Source organism: Octopus sinensis, linkage group LG7 (assembly GCF_006345805.1).
Source record: "Octopus sinensis linkage group LG7, ASM634580v1, whole genome shotgun sequence".
NCBI classification, from domain to species: Eukaryota; Metazoa; Mollusca; class Cephalopoda; order Octopoda; family Octopodidae; genus Octopus; species Octopus sinensis.
Window position 1 is genome coordinate 47,656,018 of NC_043003.1, and position 21,747 is coordinate 47,677,764.

The 21,747-nt window shown below is 35.9% G+C and overlaps 1 protein-coding gene across 1 annotated transcript in view; it reads left to right on the forward strand.

Annotated features, from left to right (window-relative positions):
* Window positions 1–20,989, forward strand: part of LOC115214206 (putative ankyrin repeat protein RF_0381) — a 43,664-nt gene extending 22,675 nt beyond the window's left edge. The window contains exons 6-10 of the mRNA XM_029783313.2: window positions 1,248–1,373; window positions 3,069–3,142; window positions 8,543–8,669; window positions 12,351–12,562; window positions 20,215–20,989. Coding sequence (XP_029639173.1) covers window positions 1,248–1,373; window positions 3,069–3,142; window positions 8,543–8,669; window positions 12,351–12,562; window positions 20,215–20,745 — 1,070 coding nt within the window. The 3' untranslated portion in view covers window positions 20,746–20,989. The remainder of the gene's footprint in view (window positions 1–1,247; window positions 1,374–3,068; window positions 3,143–8,542; window positions 8,670–12,350; window positions 12,563–20,214) is intronic.
* Window positions 20,990–21,747: the final 758 nt, after the last annotated feature.

The following is a 21,747-nucleotide window of genomic DNA, read 5'->3' on the forward strand; positions in this document are numbered from 1 at the left end:
GTGTCACAATCACTACTTATATTCTTTGCTCAACTTCAACTTTAATCCTTTTTTCTCTCCAACACTATTAACTGTTCACCAATACGTCATGCTGTTCCTCAAAAAAGGGAGACAAAAAAAATCGTCAAATTTAGCCTAAACACACTGTGTATTGTCCCCACCGTTATCTGGTCTCATTATCTCCCTTCATTGTTACCTGTCATGCAACTATATTGTCAGTGTAGGCAGCGAGCTGGCAGAATCGTTAGCACGCCGGGTGAATTGCGTAGCCGTATTTCGTCTGCTGCTACGTTCTGGGTTCAAATTCCGCCGAGGTCGACTTTGCCTTTCATCCTTTCGGGGTCGATAAATTAAGTACCAGTTACGCACTGGGGTCGATATATTCGACTTAATCCGTTTGTCTGTCCTTGTTTGTCCCCTCTGTGTTTAGCCCCTTGTGGGTAGTAAAGAAATATATATTGTCAGTGTAGAAGTGAAATGGCTGAGTGGATATGCCATTGCTCTACTAACTCAGTAGTCTCAGTGATCTTTGGTTCAGATCTATTGCAGGCATTGATGTTATTGTTTTTGCCCAGGCTGTCTCTGATCTAACAGATCTATCATTAAAGGTGTTCTACCCATGACCGACATAGGTTTTCATTTTTTTTTCATTTCCTGTAGCTATAATGTATACAGTGTGTCTTCGTCATATTTTTCATCATGTCCTTTCTTTTTTAAGGTGGCAAGGTGTGGTTTTTGGGGAAATTCACATGCTGTCTCTAGTATCTCAAATGACCATGTAAGCACTTGATAAGACACTAGGATGGAACACTTAATTCTGTATTGTCACAATTAATCTGTTTAAAATTGATAAAAAAATTTTACCTTTTAGTTTATTATGATATATCACCATTGTCATTATCATGGTTATGTCTGCATTTTCCATCTTAGCATGGGTTGGATGAGATTTATTGAGGCATGTTTTTGTTGAATATTGGAAATAAATTAAATTCATTTACAACAATTACATAATATGAAGATAAGGAGATACAAACATACATACACTCATGCTCTCACATACATACAATGGTGTTATAGTAGAACACATTTGCCGAAAGTGCCACACAGTGGGATTGAACCTAAAAAGATTAGGTTGGCAAGCAAACTTCTTAACCATACTGCCATGCCTGCACCCATGTGTATATGTATATACATATGTGTTTGTGTGTGTATATATATATATATATATATATATTGTTTTTCTACAGAACTGTCCAAACTATTACTGGAGAATGGTGCTGACATCAATGCAGTTGATGGTAATGGTGACACGGTGCTACATGCTGCAGCTTATGGCAACAGTTTTGATTTGGTGAAGCTTTTCATTGAATTAGGTAAGTCTTATCATTTTACCCTCTCCTTACACATCATACTACTTCTGTCAATTCATTATCTCTCTTTACACACATCTCTAACTGTAAGGCAGCCAAGATAAATTCCCTGAAGAAGAAAAGAACCCACCATAGAGCAGAGTCTAATCTAGCCAACAAATGAGTGAGATTACTATTGCAATGTCTGCAGCCAGATCAGAAAATCCCATTTAGTTCTGAATTTCCACATGAGACAACACAGCAAACCATCAAATTAAGAACACTGCAGCTGTGTCCTGCTGAACTCTCATTTGTCAAAATGATGAAAGAGTATATTCAGTCAATGTATAAATGTCCTAGAGCTATCACACTGCCTTGTCCTTGTTATGTCATTTTATTTACATATATATATAATGTGTGTATGTATATATATACTTTTTTTTATTAAAGTTGTGAAAACATCACAAAAACTGTCCCTCAGAGTTTCATATTTCTGTTGTGATCACAATTTTATTCCAGTCTTGATCATAACTGTCCAATGAACAGAAATGTGAAACTCTGAGTAACAGTTTTTTGTGATGTTTTTGCAGCTTTAATAAAAAAAATGCATATTACTCTACCTTTGGTATTCAAGTACTATTTTTCCCACCTTGTTCTGCATTTATGTGCTTACTCATGTGTGTGTGTGTGTGTGTGTGTGTATACACACACGCACACACACACATATATATATAATGGATAAGAATACATCAAAATAGCATATAATAGATACAGGCAATTAGTGCTGAGACTGGATCAGATGCCTAAAATCCAATGTCTACAGGTAACGTACCACTTGAGCTAATGAAAATATAATAAAATAAAAGATGGACAAGTGGTTGTTAAATGCTTGTCCACTATTAGTAGTGCTTGGGAGGGATTGAGCCAAGAATACGACATGCATAAGATTATGTCAAAAAGGTGTATAACAGATATAGACAATTAGTGCTCAGACTGGATGAAATATCTAAAATTCAACATTGAGCTTTAGGTATCTGGTCTGATCTGAGCACTAATTTATATAGCTCTCAGAAATAGGTACTAGATTTCTGGTAACGTTAGCTGTTATAGTTTGATACATTATTTCAGCTGTAGATTTGCCTTCCATTTATATAACACCATAATACCACAGCTAAGGTGCATTCTTTAAGATTCCCTTAGGGATTAAGGTGGCATAATTCTTACTTTCATGTGAGATTATTTGATCTTGTCATTCCTTTGACCAAAGTATGTGCTGATATCCAGTTTGTCTAGTGCTCTGCCATTGATGTATTTTTTACTCCATTGGTAGTAATACTGGTAGTAGTAGTAATGGTTGATTTCATGGGAGTATTAGTACTGTTGTTTAGCCCCCTTAACAGTGTCAATCTCTGTGATTCACAAAGATCTTGAGAAAGCAATTCTCTACCATTGATTTATCTGCTCTGCTGGTGTCAAGTAAGTGGAGCTTGAGATATCTTAAGTTGTTACTTCTGTTTTGCTCCAGTGAGCCCACAACAAACAACCCAATGTTCAAAGGCTTTTTAAGCCATGACCACCCTCTATTTTCTTATGCATTGTGTACCCTGGACCGTTCTAACTCATAAATTGTATAAGATGAGTGTGATTTGAGAGAGAGATTTAGCTGTTATTTCTAGTAGGTCATGCAATATATGTTATGTTTATCTAATTTTTTTGAAGGTTGTGATATTAACAAACAGAATGATAAAGGAGAAACAGTTCTGTGGCCAACAATTTCTTCATCAAATTTTCAGGTAAGCTTTATTTTTTTACAGTGCTTTTATTCTTTTTGTCTTTTACCATATCAATTTATTTATTTAAATAACTGGGAATAACTATTTATGTTGCTGCCATTGTTTAGCTCTAGCTCAACTCTAACTGAGCTGATTGAAAGTATTCTATTCATCACCATTCTGCTGCTTTTTTTAAGTTGGTAGGATGTGATCTAAGGGAAATTTGTCTGCTATTTCTAGTGGATCTAGTGTTCACATAGGGACTTTCTCATTGGCTTGGATAATTTTATTTTACAAGCTGGTGAAATGTATCCATATATTTATTTCACAGCTGGTGAACTATGACTTTTCTTGTTAATGAAACTGCTGTTATGCTTTCATGTGCTTGTTACATGTCAGTGTGTGTTTGTTTGTGCATATATATGTGTGTGTGTGTATATATATATATATATATATATAAAGCCTCTGAATGAGCTTTCTCATTTGTGTTAGGTTGGAAATCCTTGGAATTGCCAATCTCTGCAAATAGAGTCCCTTACTCTAGATTAGCGTAAAAGAAATTAAGGTCCAACTTCTGGGTTGCATTTTAGGTAACCCTGTCTGTATGCATTCCATTTCACATTGGCTATATCCTTTGTTAAGTCTCTTTTGTATGAGCACTGAGCAAGGGTTGTTTATCTGCAGTTTTGTAATCCTGATTGTTGCGATGTAGTCCTTTTAGGCAAGAACAAGAATTGTTTGCAAACAACAGAAATAGTAGTTTTGTTGCCTTTATTGTGTGGTGCAGGTCTCACAATCATACAGGAGCACATTGAAAATATCTGTTATGGTTGCATAAGCTTTGATTTTAATGTTGGTAGACTGATTTTATTTGTTCTACACGAAAACATGGGACAAAATATTTTAAGGCTATTCTCAAGATGCTGAGCTTTATGAAGGAAATGACTAAGAACTGAGATATCTGGTGCATTGCTGTACTCATGAAGACCCATCTGTCACAACAGAACTGATATCAGTGCTAGTGCCATATAAAAAGTACTGGTGCTGTGCCACTTAAAAAGCACCTAGTACACTCTGTGAGGTGGTTGGCATTAAGAAGAGTATTTAGCCATAGAAACTATGCCAGAGCAGACAATGGAACTTGGTGTGTCCCCTGGTCTTATCAGCTCTGGTGAAACCGTCCAACCCATGCCAGCATGGAAAATGGATGTTAAATGATGGTGATGGCAGTGGCAGTGAGGATGATTGTGTAGCTTTCTGAAAGTTGTGATTACATTGTATATGCATGAACTCATCCTGCATCAAGTAACCCTGTTTTCCTGATGCTGGCTGCAAGATTATTGGTATGAATTCTGCAGCTGCATTACCTGTGTATGAATCCATCCCTGCAACTAGAAACCCTACTTTTCTGTGGCTTGCTACAAGACTATTGAAAGCAATCCACAACAGATGTCTTGCTGTGTGATGCCAAGTAAAATGTGCATAGTGAGTCTTATTCCAGTTTATACATATTGTCAGACTTCAGTTGATTGCCATTGGATGGAAGTCATTTAGAATGCATGAAGAATACATGTTCAGGCCACACTATTGTACATTACTACTGTTATAGGGATGAGAGGAATAATGGTACACCCTTCCCATATGACAAGTTGTATGAGATAGTCACTATAAGTAGGAGAGTATGAGACAGTATGATGGAATACATAGTAGGTGATGAGAGATAATCGTGTCTTTACTGGTTTTACTAAGTATACTGTATACTGAAGTGAGCATTATAACAACCTGACATTTTAAGGATTGTAGTAGTGTCAACGAAGATTTAAATAATTCACAAGGAATTAATAAACGCAATGAGGATTTAAACAACTCACAAAGAATTAATAAACTCGATGAAGACAAACCAATTCACGTGGAGTTAATAGAAACTCTAAGATGAGTTAATGAACTCAAAAAGTTGGTGTACAAATTTTATGAAAAATTGTAAAAGTATGGAAAATTTATTGGCAGGTTTGCTCAAGTTACAAAAACAGCAACAACAACAACAGCAGATACAACTGCAAGAGCAACAACAGAAGCAACAACAACAACAAATGCTACAATTATTGAAGTTGTCAGTAAAGTCAGAAAAGTGTTCTTGACAAACTGTGTCACGAACACCATAACAGAGTTCAAATACAAACCTGACGAAGGAGTTACCTTTGAAGCATACTACAGAAGATATGAGTAAATTTTCAAGAAAGAATGTAAAGATTGGGACGACAAAATGAAAACATGCTTAATTTTAAGAAAACTGGCAGCAGCAGAACATGAGCGTTACAGCAATTATGCACTCCTAAGAAAACCTTTGGACATAAACTTTAAAGACACAATAGATATATTGTGTAAAATTTTCAGTGAAAAAAGCTCATTGTTCAACACTCATTGGAAGTGTTTGAACCTAGAGAAAAATAATGAGGACTACATCACATGTTTGTAGAGTAAACAGGGTATGTGAAAAGTTTAAGCTGGATGAATTAATGCCAGATATGTTCAAATACCTGATTTTTACACAGCGACTTACTCCCAAAAAGGATGCAGAAGTTAGAACTAGAATTCTAGGAAGTAACCCTACTGCAAGTTTCAGAAGAATGTGAAAGGATAGTCAAATTAAGACACAACACAGAGGAAATTGAATGGAAAGATTGTTTCCAAGTAAAACAAGTACAAAGTAGAGATAAAGTACGAATAGAGATAAAGTATTTTCTAAAAAAACATGACAAAAATCAGGAAATAAACTCATGTTTTGCATGTGCAGGTATATACCTGAGGAAGAATTGTCCATTTAAAAAAGCGGAGTGATTTTTGTAGTGAAAATATAGAACATACAAAGGCGCACTGTAGACTGAAGATGACAAAACGTGAGAATAAAGGAAAACAAATAAATGGTATGTCATCTAAAGAAATTAATAATATAATGATGAGAAAATTTGTGATGGTGAAAATCAGAAATAGAAGTGTTAAATGCAATTGGACACTGGTAGTGATATTACCATTATAAACGAAAAAACTTGGAAATATGTCAGTAAGCCGAAATTAATTAATTCTAGAAAGGTGGCACATGGTGTTACGGGAAAAAAGATTATATTTTTTCGGTGAATTCATATGTAGTGTAACATTTTGAAGTCAAATGAAAAAGGCAAAGATATATGTGTTAAAAAGTTCACTTTATTTGGCACAGAGTGGATGGAACTATTCAAAGTATGGAATATGCCCATAAGTCTTTTGTGTGAAAATATAGTTGGTTCAGTCAAAGGTTCGAAGGCGGCTAAGGGACTGAAACAAAAAATTGCAGTAAAACAGAGTGGAAATAGATGTCAGATTCTCTCGCATCACTCTTTATTCTCTTAAAAAATGCTTTTCATCATAAATCTGCTCAGTTAAGACTAGCCTGGGATTTAACAAAATCACACCGATTACCATCACCTCTACCACAGTCACTGTTTTTATGCTAATATCATTTCTGTGAAGAAAATTCCACCATACAAACATGTGGTTTCCTGACTGGCCTCTGATAAAATATGTAGTTTATCATCTGTAATAGACTCTGGACTATGAGTGCAATAAATAGATTATTAATTGTTGTGACTATTCAGATGATAATGTCATCAGGCTTCATATCATGTAAGCCATTCATAACCCTAATCTTCATTTTAAAATAATCACAATTTAATTGTATTTATATCTATTTTCTTTTTTGGGTTTATATTTCATTTTCTGGTTAATTTGACATTAATTGGTGTATGATTTGATCTGATGTCATGTTTGCAGAGATTTAAACAATGGCCTGGAAGTAGCAGTTGTTATAATCATTTAAAAACCACTTGGAGGCTTGAGCCAATGAGAGATACTAAAAAGTTTCATGATTTGCTAGAAATAAAAGTCACTTCTCATTTTAATCACACCTTACGGTTTAAAAAAATGAAGAAAGAACACATTAGACAATATAATCTTAGAAAAATACAGGAAGGTGACAGCTAAAATCATCTTTAACATAGGTCTACTTGGTTAAGGCTAAAAGTTTGATTGTTAAATTCCCGTATTCTTTTTACTTTGTAATAATGAGATACAATGAAGTGTATGTGGCCATGTGACAGATATACAGCAAAAAATATTTTAATTTGTAATAGTAGTACATGATAATAACAGAAAACAATGACAAAATAACATTGAATGAAATTATTGTTTTATGGTTAAGAAGAAGAGCCTATGATCTTTGCTATTCTTTAGTGAAATTGATCTCGTTCATATTTAGCTTCAACATCTGTAATTTGATGTCTGCAAGAAAGAATTCCATAGTGTTGACATCTGAGTGCAAATGAATTGGACATAGTGTGGATACTGGAAGGGTGAGACTGAGTTTAGGTGATGATAAGAGAGATGTAGGATTGGGTTAGGTGGTATTGACCTATCTAGTTCAGAGTTAAAGCATATGTTGTAGTAATAATAGAATTAGCAGAGAAGAGCAACAGCATGTCTGTCAGCCAGAAATTGTTGTTTGTTGGTGAGTGAGTCTTTGATAATAAGCTAAATGGCCTCCTTTTCGATGTAGCCTAGAATGTTTGTGTGCATATCAGCACAGATGTAGGAGCAGTACTCCATTGTGGGTCATAACTGAGTTTTGTAGATTTATCAATCAATTAGAACTGGTCTTGTAAGAAAAAAGACTTCACAATACAGTTATAGTTACATTATGTATTCTCTCTCGCTCTCTCTCTCTCTCTCTCTCTCTCTCTCTCTCTCTCTCTCTCTCTCTCAGGTGTGGCTGTGTTGTAAGAAGTGTGCTTCCTAACCACATAATTCTAGGTTCAGTCCCACTCTGTGACACTTTGGCAAGTGTCTTCTATTATAGCCGTGTGAATGGATTTCGTAGATGGAAACTGAAAGAAGCCCATCACACACACATATTTCATATATATATATATATATATATATATATATATATATATGTGTGTGTGTGTGTGTCCTTGTGCCTGTGTTTTCCACAACAACATCACAACTGACGTTAGTGTGCTTACATCCCTCATAACTTAGTGTTTCAGCAAACGAGACTGATAGAATAAGTACTAGGCTTAACAAAGATAAGTACTGTGGTCAATTCGTTTGGCTAAAACTTCTTCATAGAATAAGTACCAAGCTTTGAAAAATTAAATTACTGGGGTCAATTCATTCAACTAAAAATCCTTCTAGGCGGTGCTCCAGCATGGCCACAATCTAATAACTGAAACAAGTAAGAAAAATAAGAGATGTTGGATCATCAGGGATTGTGAGGCTTAGCATTTATAGTAACTGTGAGAGTTTTGGTGGTGAGATATGAGGTATAAACTGTGATTGTCTCTTTGTACTGATGACTACCATACTTACTGGAGTTTGATTGTATTCTAGATAACAGAATATCTTGTGAAGCACGGAGCTGACATAAACTTGCAGGAAAAGACAGAAAAGATGACACCACTTCATATTGCTATTGCTGCACATAATATTAAAGCTGTTCGTTTCTTCATTGAATCAGGTACCAGACATTCTCTCTCTTTCTCTCTTACATGTTATTTTCAGTTGTTTCCTCTCTATTTTTTGTTCTTGTCTGCTACCTATAAAACTCTTCATGTACTAGATTACCTGTGGCACCATTTGTGTATGAACTAACATGGTAGCCTCTTTGTGATTGTTCAACTTGCTAGAAATAGCAATGAAATCTTGCTCAAATTACATCCTACCATCTTTATAAGATGGAAGCTTACATTAAAAAGAGTAGCCCAGATTACTCTAAGCCTAGAAAAAATATATATGAAATGGTCAGAGCTGGAATACTTTTTGATTGTTAGACTGCTCAAATCATAGCTGATTTGGAGTTATTTGTGTAGAAAATAGATGGCTAAGTGGTTAAAGTATTGTACTATCTTCTTGTTATGAGTTCAAATCCACTGCAAGTAGTTCCTTGTGATTTTGTGAAAAACACCCCTGAATGTGTTTGTTTACCTAAGCTGTGAGGAATAAGTACCAGATCATTTGGAAATGTCACCTGGTGTTCTGTCTAGTGATTAAGGTGGATGGATGGCTTATCACTGAACAACCTCTTTATGCCTTTCTTCCACCTGCTCATCCCAACTCCTTCCTCAGTGCTCAACCAGAAACATTTGACAGTTTACTGTGAACGTTAGCTATGTTAACCTTATTAGCTTCTAAAAAATTAAGATAGTAGTTGTAAATAGCTACCTTCTCAATCACCACAAAACAACAAAAGAGCCACTACTCGGCTGTTTCAGATACTAGAAATAGCAAGGAAATCTCTCTCAAATTTCTTACTATTTAAAAAGATGAACTCATTAAATCCTAAATACACTAATGTCTGACAAAAAAAAAAAAAAAGAAGAAGAAGATGGATAGTTACAACTAGAATGTCTGCTTTATCAAGACTGAGCTGGAATGATAAGAACAGACGTGACTTGACTTCCATGCACATGTTTTTTGTTATTTACCAGTGAGCTGTTCATTGAGGGCTTTCACTTATGATAAGTGTTACGTCACTTAATAGAACAATCACTAATAATTTGGCCATTGAATATGCTTTTATATGGTTGTAAAACATGCTGAAAATAACATCTATATAAATGACACTTTACCTTCTTTAAGAAATAAAAGGACATATTAGATAATTTAGTCTGATGTAAACTATATCTGAAAACATTAGATGGTCGTGGCTAAATTGCTAAATCATAGCTCAGCATGACCAAGGACAACCTGGGTACAAACAAGGTGCCCTGTATCTCTTTATTATTGTTGAAGATGGCTACTATTCCATTACATGATGCTTCATCAGATAGCAAAAGCACAGAAAAAAATGTTGAAAAGATGATATGCCATCTAAGAAATGCTTTTCCAGTGTGTAATTTCAAATAATAATAGTGAAATACCCAACTTTGACATTGATATATATATATATATATATATATGGGGTGCTGAAAAGTCCCTGGCTTTAAGGGTATCACAATAGGCATAACGTTTTGAGTTCTTTTATAGGGCTTAGAAAAACTGAAGGACTGCTGCAATAAGTGTGTGAATTGGAGAGGATAATATGTTGAATAAAATGATAATTAACGGATCCTCCAGTATTTTCTTTTGCCCAAATATATATATATATATATATATATATATATTGTTACGGTTGGCTAAGAGCATTTCGGGTTTAATTAGTGTAGTGTTTCTGGTGACCCACATCGTGGATATGGTTCCAGTATGTCTGGTGAAAATGTGACAGTCTTTTGTCTAATGGAGGACTAATGGGTTTTGGAATGACCTGTGACCTCGTGCGGCTGAGAAGAGTGTCAGGAGAATGTGAAAGAAAAGGGACAGATTAAGGGCTGAGAGCAAATAGAGATAGAGTATAAGCAGTAAGGGACGGATGGAGAGGCTAAGAGTCTGGCAGGCGATAGCGATAGAGTAAGAGCAGAGGGCAAATAGAAAGGATAAGCAGTAAGGGACAGATAGAGAGGCTAAGGGATTGAGGCGATATAGATAGAGTAAGGAATCAGAGAGCAGTTAGAGAGGGTGTGAGCGGTACAGAGGGAGATGAGGGAGTGGAAGAAGCACAGAGACGAAGTGAGGTCTTGGCAGTCGGTGAGCGGTCCTCGAAGAAGGCAGTTGGTAGCTGGTCGTCAAGAAGGGCAGTTGTTGAGCGGTCGTGGAAGAACACAGACGGATCTTGGACAGATCAGCAGGGATCTTGGGATTTGAGGAGCAAGCGATTGGAATATGCAGAAGGGATATGTACAGAAGGGAATTAGCAGTATTCAGAGGAATTAGCAGTATTGAGAGGAATGGGACACTGGCAGATTCAATTAGGAATAAGGTATTTAATTGTATTGATTGTGTATTGATATGTGTCACGAGGTAAAGAGACTGTAAAAGAAAAGAAAGAGAAAAGAAGAGAGAAAAAGAAGGACTCTGTCGATGTAGTCGATAAAGAACATTGTGAATTGAGTAAAGGACTTGTTGAATTATAACGTGAATTGTTGTGATACGAACATTGTATAATGTATCGAAGTGTTCTGATTGGACTGTGACGTATCGTGAACATTATCTGATCTGGACTTGTTGTGTCGTTACTGAACACTGTTATATTGTTACATGAATTGCTGTTGTATTATGTTTGATCTGTTGCATGATGTATTGAGTAGTCACGTGCATGTTTCCTTTAAATGTATTTGATGTTGTGACAACTGTAATTGTCGTATAAACTGTTGTTTGAATATAAGCCAGTGTTGCCAGTTGTTGCCTTGCCTCTTTGGGTTGTATCTCGGGTTGTGCCTCTGTATCTCTGTGCTGTTGAGGTTGTGGCAGTATCTATCTGTATCTCCTCTCCTCTCCGACGAGTTTCCGTGGCGAGAATATTCGCTGATCGAATCGGGCCTGTCTGAGGGATTCCGTACAGTTTTCGGAGGTCCCCTCGTAACAATATATATGTAACAAAAAGAAAATAGAAACTACACATGGAAATGTAAGGGAAAAGTAAGAAGAAAAATACAAACTATTTTAATTAGGATGTCAAGAAAAGGGAGTTGTTTACTGCTGTGCTCCATGGTGAATTGTATTTTGCTATTAATATTGTTAAGCATTATTTTGAAATCGAGGAGTTTGTCCATGCTGTCTTTCCAAAGTATAAAGCAATCGTCCAAATACCTCTTCCAGTTCTCCTTTAAATAGCAATGAAAAGAGGTGCCATATTTTTGTAGTGATAATTGATATATTTTAAGCTTTAGGTAACCCATTACTTTTATTACTTTTATTCCTACCTCAGTTCATCTAATTGTATATATCTATTGTTACTTTTCGTAAAAAGCCTTTACTTTTTTTGATTTCCAATGTGCATTTTTGCTTATATATATATAATTGCCTAAGCTAAGCCTATTACTTAGCTCACTTCGGTCAACCTGGCTGAAAGAAAATAGCAATAGTCAGTGAGCATTTATGAATGACATCAAGTTGTAAAAACCTTTGTTTTGACTCAGAGCAAATATCTAAATTTAACAAAATCACTGTCATGTGTTAGAATAGTAAGAAACAACAAAAACCAGGTGAATACCCATCAGTTTATAAAACTCTTTATTAATGTCTCAAAATTCCCCATTATTTGTTGCTATTTGACCTCTTGATTCCCTATTAAAGTATCTTTCACTTATGTTTTCTTTATCAGGTTGTGAACTAAACAAGTGCAATACCAATGGCCAGACACCATTGCTATTAGCATGTGAGAAAGGTGATGATGAAGTTGTTGAGATGCTCCTTGCTCAGCCTCGGTGCAAAAGAAACTGTTCATCATCTATTGCACCCCTCCACATTGCTGTGGAATACGGTCATCTTGCCGTTGTGAAGAAGCTTGTTGAGGGTGGCTGGAACATCAATCAGGTATCTTACCATATTATATCTCTCTTAGTTCATATTTTAATATTTCTTTTCTTGTGTCGTTTTTCTCTGCCATGATTTATATATTTCATAGGTGCAGGCATGGCTGTGTGCTTGTTTCCCAAGCATATGGTTTGCATTCAGTCTCATTGCATGGCACTTTTGGCAAGTGTCTTCTATAGCTCTGGACTGAACAAAGTCTTGTAAGTGGATTTGGTAGACAGAAACTGAAATAAGCACAGTGTGTGTGTATTTATATATATATATATATATACATCAAAAATCAAAGAATCAAAAAATCAAATCGAAATCGATCAACATCAATGGAATTTGTAGTTTGTGGTACCAGTGCCAGTGGCACATAAGAGAACCATCCGAACGTTGCCGTAGCCAGCATCGCATCGACTGGCCTCCGTGCTGGTGGCACATAACAAACACCATCCGATCGTGGCCGTGCCAGCCTCTTCTGGCACCTGTGTCGGTGGCACATAAAAAGCACCCACTACACTCACGGAGTGGTTGGCGTTAGGAAGGGCATCCATCTGTAGAAACATCGCCAGATCTGACTGGCCTGGTGCAGCCTTTGGGCTTCCCAGACCCCAGTTGAACCGTCCAACCCATGCTAGCATGGAAAGCGGACGTTAAACGATGATGATGATGATGATATATAGAAAGAAAGTGCAGTGAATATATTGTTGTCTAAATTACCTGAAAATGAAAATAACACTGACATCTCATTTTAACAGATATATTTACCAAAATTACATAAAAATATCTTGAAATACTAAAGAGTAAATTTATTCAATAAAATCGCCATTGGCTTCAACCACAGCCTCCTGACGACTTCGGAGTCTCCTGCAACTCTTCTGGATGGTCTTCTTGTTTAAATTGGTGAATACTGCTATAATCCTTACCTTCAATTCATCTTTTGTGTTAGAAGGAGTTTTGTTGGTCTCTTACTCAACTGTGACCTTCACATAATTATCAAGGGGGTTGCAGTCTGGGGTGTTAGGTGGCCAGATGTTAGGGAATGATGTGGTCGCAGAAATTGTCTGACAGCCATGACTGGGTTCTTCTGCTTGTATGACATAGTGCAGAGTCCTGTGAGGGTCTTCCAGCAGCCACCCTCTTGACCCAGAGCAGCACTACCTCCTCCAGGCATTTGATGTAGGCTTCCGTATTGAGTCTGAGGCTGTGTGGGAAGATGAATGGGGGCTTAATGGTGCCATCACTAGTGATCACTCCAAACACCATGATGTTGACTGAATGCTTGATTTTTATCATTCTCTGTACGTTTTGGGGACATACCAAGCCAATGGTTGTAATGTGTGTTCATCATTTGTTCATATTGGAGCTTCTGGTGTTGTTTTTCTCGCAGATGGTTCCCAGCTGACCCTACTATACTGTGTAGTCAACAAAATCTAAAACAAACATTGCGCACATGTGAAATTGAAAATATAAAATGGCAACAATTTACCCATCGCACCCTGTATATGTATGTATGCATGATTGTATGCGTGTTTGTGTCTCTTTGTCTTGGCATCATGTGATAGTTGTAAATGATTGCCACTGTCATACAAGCAGTATCATTCATTTCCAATATTCTGTGAAAAACATGTCTGGCCATGGTGAAATATTATTTTGCTTGGAAACAAGTGAGGATTATTGATAGGAAGGGCATGGGAAGGTGGGTATTAAAATGATGATGACGCCACCACTGCTGACGACTATAACCCTCAACTTTCATAATATTTGTACTTTACATTTCAATCTCTAACCACCAAAGCTTTTCTCACTCCATCCATCCACACAAACCGAGGCCTGCCTCTGGTTCTGCTGCCTTCCACTTCTGCTTTCATCACCCTCCTTACCATCTGCTCCTCATCCATCCTCTCCATGTGGCCTAACCACCTCAACATTCATCTATCCCTTCTGGTATATAGATTTTCTCTCATTCCTGCTTGCCTTTGCAAGAGAGTTTATTAATGATAGGAAAGCTTGGAGAGTGTTTATGGATAGATGAGTGAATTGATGTTGTTCAAAGGGGTGTGGAACCAGCATGATGTATTGGGGGGTAAACCAGCATATGTTGTTGTGCCCCGCTGCTGATATCGGGCGTTGCTTTCTATGCCTTGACCTGAGCATAGGACAGGGTTTGCATCTTCGAGCTAGGAAATGAATGGAATGCCTGGTGTGTGTCTTGTTGTGGCTACCTCCTCCTATAGGGAATAGGCCTTGGTTAATAAAAAAAACATTTCAATCTGCTCGGTTTTTAATTGTCATTGTGAGTTTCCTTATTCTTATAGAAGTTCCAGTTTAAAGACTTTTTTCTATACCGAGGTTTCAATGTTCTTTAACATTATGTCACAATTCCACCCCAATTCAGGAATGGAGTAATCAAAATGTAGTGTTAATTACAAAAATGATCACAGAAAAATCAGGAAATTAAAATTATTGCAATAACTCTTTAAAATTGCTGTCATTTTCTACCATCTGCAAAATATTCATTGTTATGATTTTCTCCTTGTGTCATCTCTAATCAATCAAGATTGTAATATGTAATATATCCTGTCTATTTGTGCTCCATAAGCATCTCTCTTTCCCCTGTAGCCAGAATACTGACTAGACTAAACCAACAACAACAACCTTAAATTTACATTTATGAACCAATACTTGATACCAAGAAGATCATAGTGCCATACAGAAGAATTATAGCGATACAAGAAGGAAAACTAATAATAATAATAATAATAATAATAATAATAATAATAATTCTTTCTATAAAGGCACAAGGCCTGAAATTTATGAGGAGGGAACTAGTTGATTGCATTGACCGCAGTGTTTCACTGGTACTTAATTTATCAACCCCAAAAGGATCAAAGGCAAAGTCGACCTTGGCGGAATTTGAACTCAGAGCATAATGAAGGAAGAAACACAGCTAAGCATTTTGCCCAGCATGCTATTGATTCTGCCAGCCTGCCACCTTAGTAATAGTAATTATAATCTTTTTCTGGATTACAAGAGGATACAGGGCTGATAATTATCTTTAGCTTTCCGTATCATTAAATGGATGAAAGATAGATCTGCCCCTGGATAAGATGTAAGTCTATTATAAGTGGAGTTCACCTTGACACTGCAAACCAGTGATGAGAAAGCCATCAGTTTACAACAGTGAATTGGTATTAGGAAAGGTATCCCATCATAGAAATCATACCAAAGCAGACAGTGGAGGCATTGGTGCATTCCTGTGGCTAGCTAGCTCCCGTCAAACTGTCCGACCCATACCAGCATGGAATACTGATGTTAAATGATGATGATGATGGTGCGATGGTGTTAGTGATGGCAATGATGACGACAACGACGACCTCTCAGTCATGAAGTATATTTGTCATGGTAACAATTCAACACCAATGACAAGATGTGAATCTCTGACCTGGTTTGTTTGTTGTCAGTTGTTTGGTATCTTGGTGACTTAACCATTTATGTCCTCTGAAAGGAAATGGAAACAATGTTGATATGGGGGTGGCATGATATCTGGAAGACATTGTTATCTTGAAGCATCTACTAATCTTGATTTGAGAACTATTATATGTTGATAATGGAGGTTATTATCAACTGCAGAGGAAAGAGAAAGACTGAGGAAGACAGAGGAAGAAGTGGTAGAGTCAGATCTTGGGTCTCTCTGATAAGATGACACCAATCACTTCAAGTGGTGATATGTTGTACAATGAACCCTGCCTAACCCATGCCAGCATGGGACAATGAGCATCAAAAGAATGAAATAAGTGCTTTACACTTTGCATTTCTACTATAATACTTACATTACACTTAGATCTACTATAATAATTTTAAGTTTGGCATGCTTCATGAAATAGATTTGCAATTACCCAAGAAAGAAGTTTCAACGGACTCATGAGAATCAGTAGAACCTCAATGCTGCTGTCATACATTTAAAGTTGGTATCTTTTATGAAAGTCACTACAATAATTTAAGGTGACATTTTTTATAAAACAAGTTTACAGCTACTCAACAAAGGAACTTTAGCATAATCGTGAATACCAAAGGAATCTCAATGCATTCAGTGGAACTATTAGAAATAGCAGCCAATTCACCCTTAGACCACACTCTACTATCTTAAAGAGAAAAGCCACAGTAATTGGTGTAGTTGAAATAAAGACAATGTTTCCTGTTTACCTTTAATTAAAAATCTGTTTGATCAGGAGCAATTCAGGGTTAAACAAGGAAATTGTGAAAGCTGGTTTTAGATAGTAGAGCACTAAACTAAGTGCTTTTGTTCTGAGTTCAAATTGTGCTACAATCAATTCTGTTTTTTTATCTTTTCAGACAAAAGATGCTGTTGGATTAAATACCAGTAATATACTTAAGGCCAAACTCATTCAAATATGACCCATCTATATAATCGTCCCCCTGGCTAGCCCTCAATCTCTCAATCTATCACTCTATTTTTATACCCAGTGATCTGTTTGGCTATCTATTGATATCTCTCTATGCTCTCTCTTTTTGTATACCTCTACCCATTCCAGCAATCAACTGACTGTTGATCTATCTATCTTTCTGTATGTGTTCTTTTCCATCAAGTCTAGAGTTTTGACGTTGAGTAAGTGTATGAATTTCTGTTGGTTTCAATGATGAGGATTCAGATGTTTGATAAAACTGAGTGACCTGCTCATTGAACCAATGTGTAAGTGGCCAGTCATTCCACAAATTCTTATTGTAACTTTCAGGCAGAATCAACATGACACAACTTGTAACAAAGCTGTGCTTTTGAATTACAAGTACACTCCCTAGGTGGGCTTCCACACAATTTCTGACTACTCAAAAGGCTTAGGTTAACCTGAGGCTGTAGTGAAACCCTTCATACTTATAAAGTGAACTTCTAAACCTATGCTATTACTTCACATTTTTTTATCCTTATTTATTGTGTTGCATGGAATACTGACATATATTGTCTTTTCTTAGTTTATCTAAGTAGTCTGTCTGTCTTTCCATCTGTCCATCATACTCTTTATCAACATGTCTGGCTATCTATCTTTTCATCTTTCAGCCTATCTGTTAGTTTATTTCTGTTTATCTGTGTATGTGTGTGTGTGTGTGTAGATCAGTAGTCCTTAACTTGGTAGTGCCCAAGGGTACTTATAAGAAAACGTCAAATGTCAGTGGGGTGTTATGTGGGGGAGCTGGTATTTAGAGGGGTTGTGATTTTTCTGAGAAATAAAATATTTAAACCAGATAAAATACTTATATTTTAAACACGTATTCAAAATATATACATCTTTGTCAGAATTATGATATGAATAAGAGATTGTATTATCATAATTGATGATGTGTCAAGGTCCAATACAGTTTTGTTATATAAGTGCATGCTTTCTTAAAAATTTAACATAGGAGGTACTAGTTTATGCAAATATCTAAAAATAAATGGCATATATTACATGGGACATAATAAGAATATATAGAAAATAAACTATTGTGTAAAAATAGCTCTTTGATTAAAAATTTTGGGGGTTTCTTTTCTGCAAAATGCAAACCTGATGGGATGAGGGATGTGTGTAAAATGCCATTCAACAAAAGGAAGTGCTAAACTACAAAATATTGAGAATCACTGATGTAAATGAATATATATTACTTTGAGCTTATATATAGTTCATATATCTGTCTGTCTGTATCTTTTTCTGGGGTGAATATTTACTACTTTTCTTAATCATACTATTTTCTTTAATAATTATTTCCCTCCATTTATCTAAAGTGGAAGGAAAAGTGACATCAAATAACTTTTTATAGGTTATCTCTCACTACTGCTGCTGCTGTCTCTTGCAGAAGGGATAGTTTGATGAGACCGCTGTTTAAACTTGTTATTCAAGTTCCTTTAACAGTTATCTGCAAAATATACTTACAAGTTGAAATAGATAAAGAAAAGCGTACACCATATGAATGTGTGTCACTACCAAACACAAAGCAAATTGTATTGGGTGAAGTTCAAACTAGCTCACTCTTCGTTATCTTTCCTCAGCATCACACTCACAAGTTCAACTCTAATAAATAACAGAAAAATCCAACTGTTGAGTAACCAGGGCTGTGACTAAGCTTATGTGAGATAGGAAACTGTTGTTGTCACAGCATACTGTGTCTATAGTAGAAAGGATTATTATTATTATCATTATTCTGCCGAGGTTGACTTTGCCTTTCATCCTTCTAGGGTCAATAAATTAAGTACCAGTGAAACACCGGGGTCACTGTAATCAAATAGTCCCCTCCCCCTTAAATTTCAGGCCTTGTGCTTTTAGTAGAAAGGATTATTATTATTATTATTATTATTATTATTATCATTATTATTATTATTATTATTATTATCATTATTATTATTATTATTATTATTATCATTACTATTATTATTATTATCATCACTATTATTATTATTATTATTATTATTATTATTATTATCATTACTATTATTATTATTATCATCACTATTATTATTATTGTTATTATTATTATTATTATTATTATTAATGTTGTTGTTATTATTACTACTATTATCATCATTAATATTATTATTATTGAGTGAGAGAGCAGTGCATGCCATCAAAGTGACACTGGGGTAAAATATACGAAGCCCAGTATACCCATCATGACTACCCGTCTGATAAGGGTACACCAGGCACATGCATCACAACCAAGTGTGCATGACATGGTGATCTCATATCAAGATAAACAGCTCATGACCTTGCAGGTGGGGCCCAGTTAGAATTTTCTTCTGGTCAAGTAGCCCATCCCACTCAAAAGGTCCCTGAATAAGGATTGTTTAAAGATGTTGAACAAACCACCCATGTTTCCAAAGGTGAATTATTAAAACCCCAAAGAATCTCTCTCAACACATGGCTATGATGCTCCCCCACTACTTCTGCTCATGATCAGAGATGCACATATCGTCAGCCACTAAGGGACATGGTCAACTGGTTAAGGTCAAACAACTGACAAGCAAATCTGTGATATTGAGCAGAATATTTGCTGTAGCCCATCTTTTATACCAAGACAAAACAATGTACATGATAACACTTTCAATCAGTTAAGATCAGGAACCATGAGAGTCACTGCCTGGTACTACATCAGTTGTTGTTGTTGTTGTTGTTGTTGAGGTGGTGAGCTGGCAGAATCTTTTGTGTGCCAAACAAAATAGTCAGGGGCATTTCATCCATATTTATATCCTAGGATCACATTCCATCGAGGTTGACTTTGCCTTTCATCCTTTCAGGGTTCATAAAATAAGTGCTGTTTGAACACTGGAGTGAATGTAATCAACTTTCTTCTCTTGTAAAATTGCTGGCCTTGTGTCAAAATTCGAAACCATCATCATTATCATTATTATTATTGTCAAGGCAGTAAGCTGGCAGAATTGTTGGCATGCCGGGCGATGATGCTTAGCGGCATTTCTGTCTTCACGTTCTGAGTTCCTCTGCTGAAGTCAGCTTTGCCTTTCATCCTTTCAGGGTTAATAAAATAAATACCATTTGAGTATTGGGGTTGATGTAATCAGCTTATTCCCTCTCCCGAAATTGTTGGCCTTGTGCCAAAATTTGAGGCCGTTACCATCATTATTATTGTTGTTGTTATTATTATCTTGTTTTATTTTCCAGATGAATAATGTTGGACAAACTGCAGTTCAGCTTGCCTGCTCACTTGACTCTATGAATATGGTGAAGCTACTTCTGATGTATGGATGTGATCTCAATGCTCATGCCAGTTTCCCATTGTTAGTGCATTTAGGAGCAGACGATGATGACAGCCCCTTTTTTGTGCAGGAACCCTTCTACTCAGCCACAGTCAACAAAAACATTGATATGATCAAACTGCTTATTAAGTGCTACCAGAATATTCCTACTAAAACAGTGAAAACCATCGAAAGTCTGATTAGCACATCTTCTGTCATTTCTTCCCTCTTTACTAAAGATATGAAAATCCAGATAGCAGAACTGATGCAGAAAGCGCACAAATACCCCCGCTCACTAATGGAGATCTGCCGGGTTGTTATACGGCACCAGCTGGGAGTGAATCCTCGTGCTAAGCTGGATACAATTGAGAAGCTTGCACCCAGCCACAAAGATTACATTTGCATGGTTGAAGAGCTGAAAATAGACAGTCCTCATATTTACAAAACTGGCTGGTGATAGAGTATTGTATGATGTACCAGCTTTCTAATTTTAAAATGCCACACAGAAACTTCTACCCTCACTTTTACCCACCACCCATTTTAAACCCCATCCTCATCCCTACCACCAGATTTTACAATGCCACTAAGAGACCACACCAATTTTTAAATGAGATTATATATATATAAATTTGTATATGTGTATGCACATTGTGTGTGCATGCACATGTATGTGTGTGTGTATACATATATATATATATATATATATAATATATATATATATATATATATATATATATTATTTTGTATATATCTATATATATACACACACACATTCATAGATACACATACCTATAGATAGATATATGTATATGCATACATGGTGCAAACATGTAAACATGTGTGTGTGCATATATATATATATATATATATATATATACACACACACATGTATGCAAATATGTAAATTTATATGTCTATCTAATTTTCATGAATGCAGAAACAAATACATATACACACATGCATTCATACATATGTATACATATACATATATATATTATGTATATATGTGTGTGTATATGTATGTATACACAAATGCACATAAGTATGCATGTATACATCCATTCATATAAGTGTGTATGCATGGCTACATACAGTCCAGTGACTGAAACAAGTAAAAGACATGTATACATACATACATGCTGTATATATATATGTGTGTGTGAGTATGTATACACATACATATATATGTATACACACATGCTTACATGTGTGTGTGTATGTGTATACACACCTGTTTCCATAATTAAAGTAACTTACAGATTGTTCTTATTTTCCTTTTTGTAGTTGTGGTTGTTACTGTTTCATTTTTATTGTTTCTTCCTTCTTTGATTTTGTTTTTTTTTCTCTTTTATTTGTAGCTATTCAATGGATGTGGTCATTTATTCACATCAGTTAATTATTCCAATATGCACAGCCATTTTTGTTAAATCTGTAAACCATACTCATTGTCACCATGTTT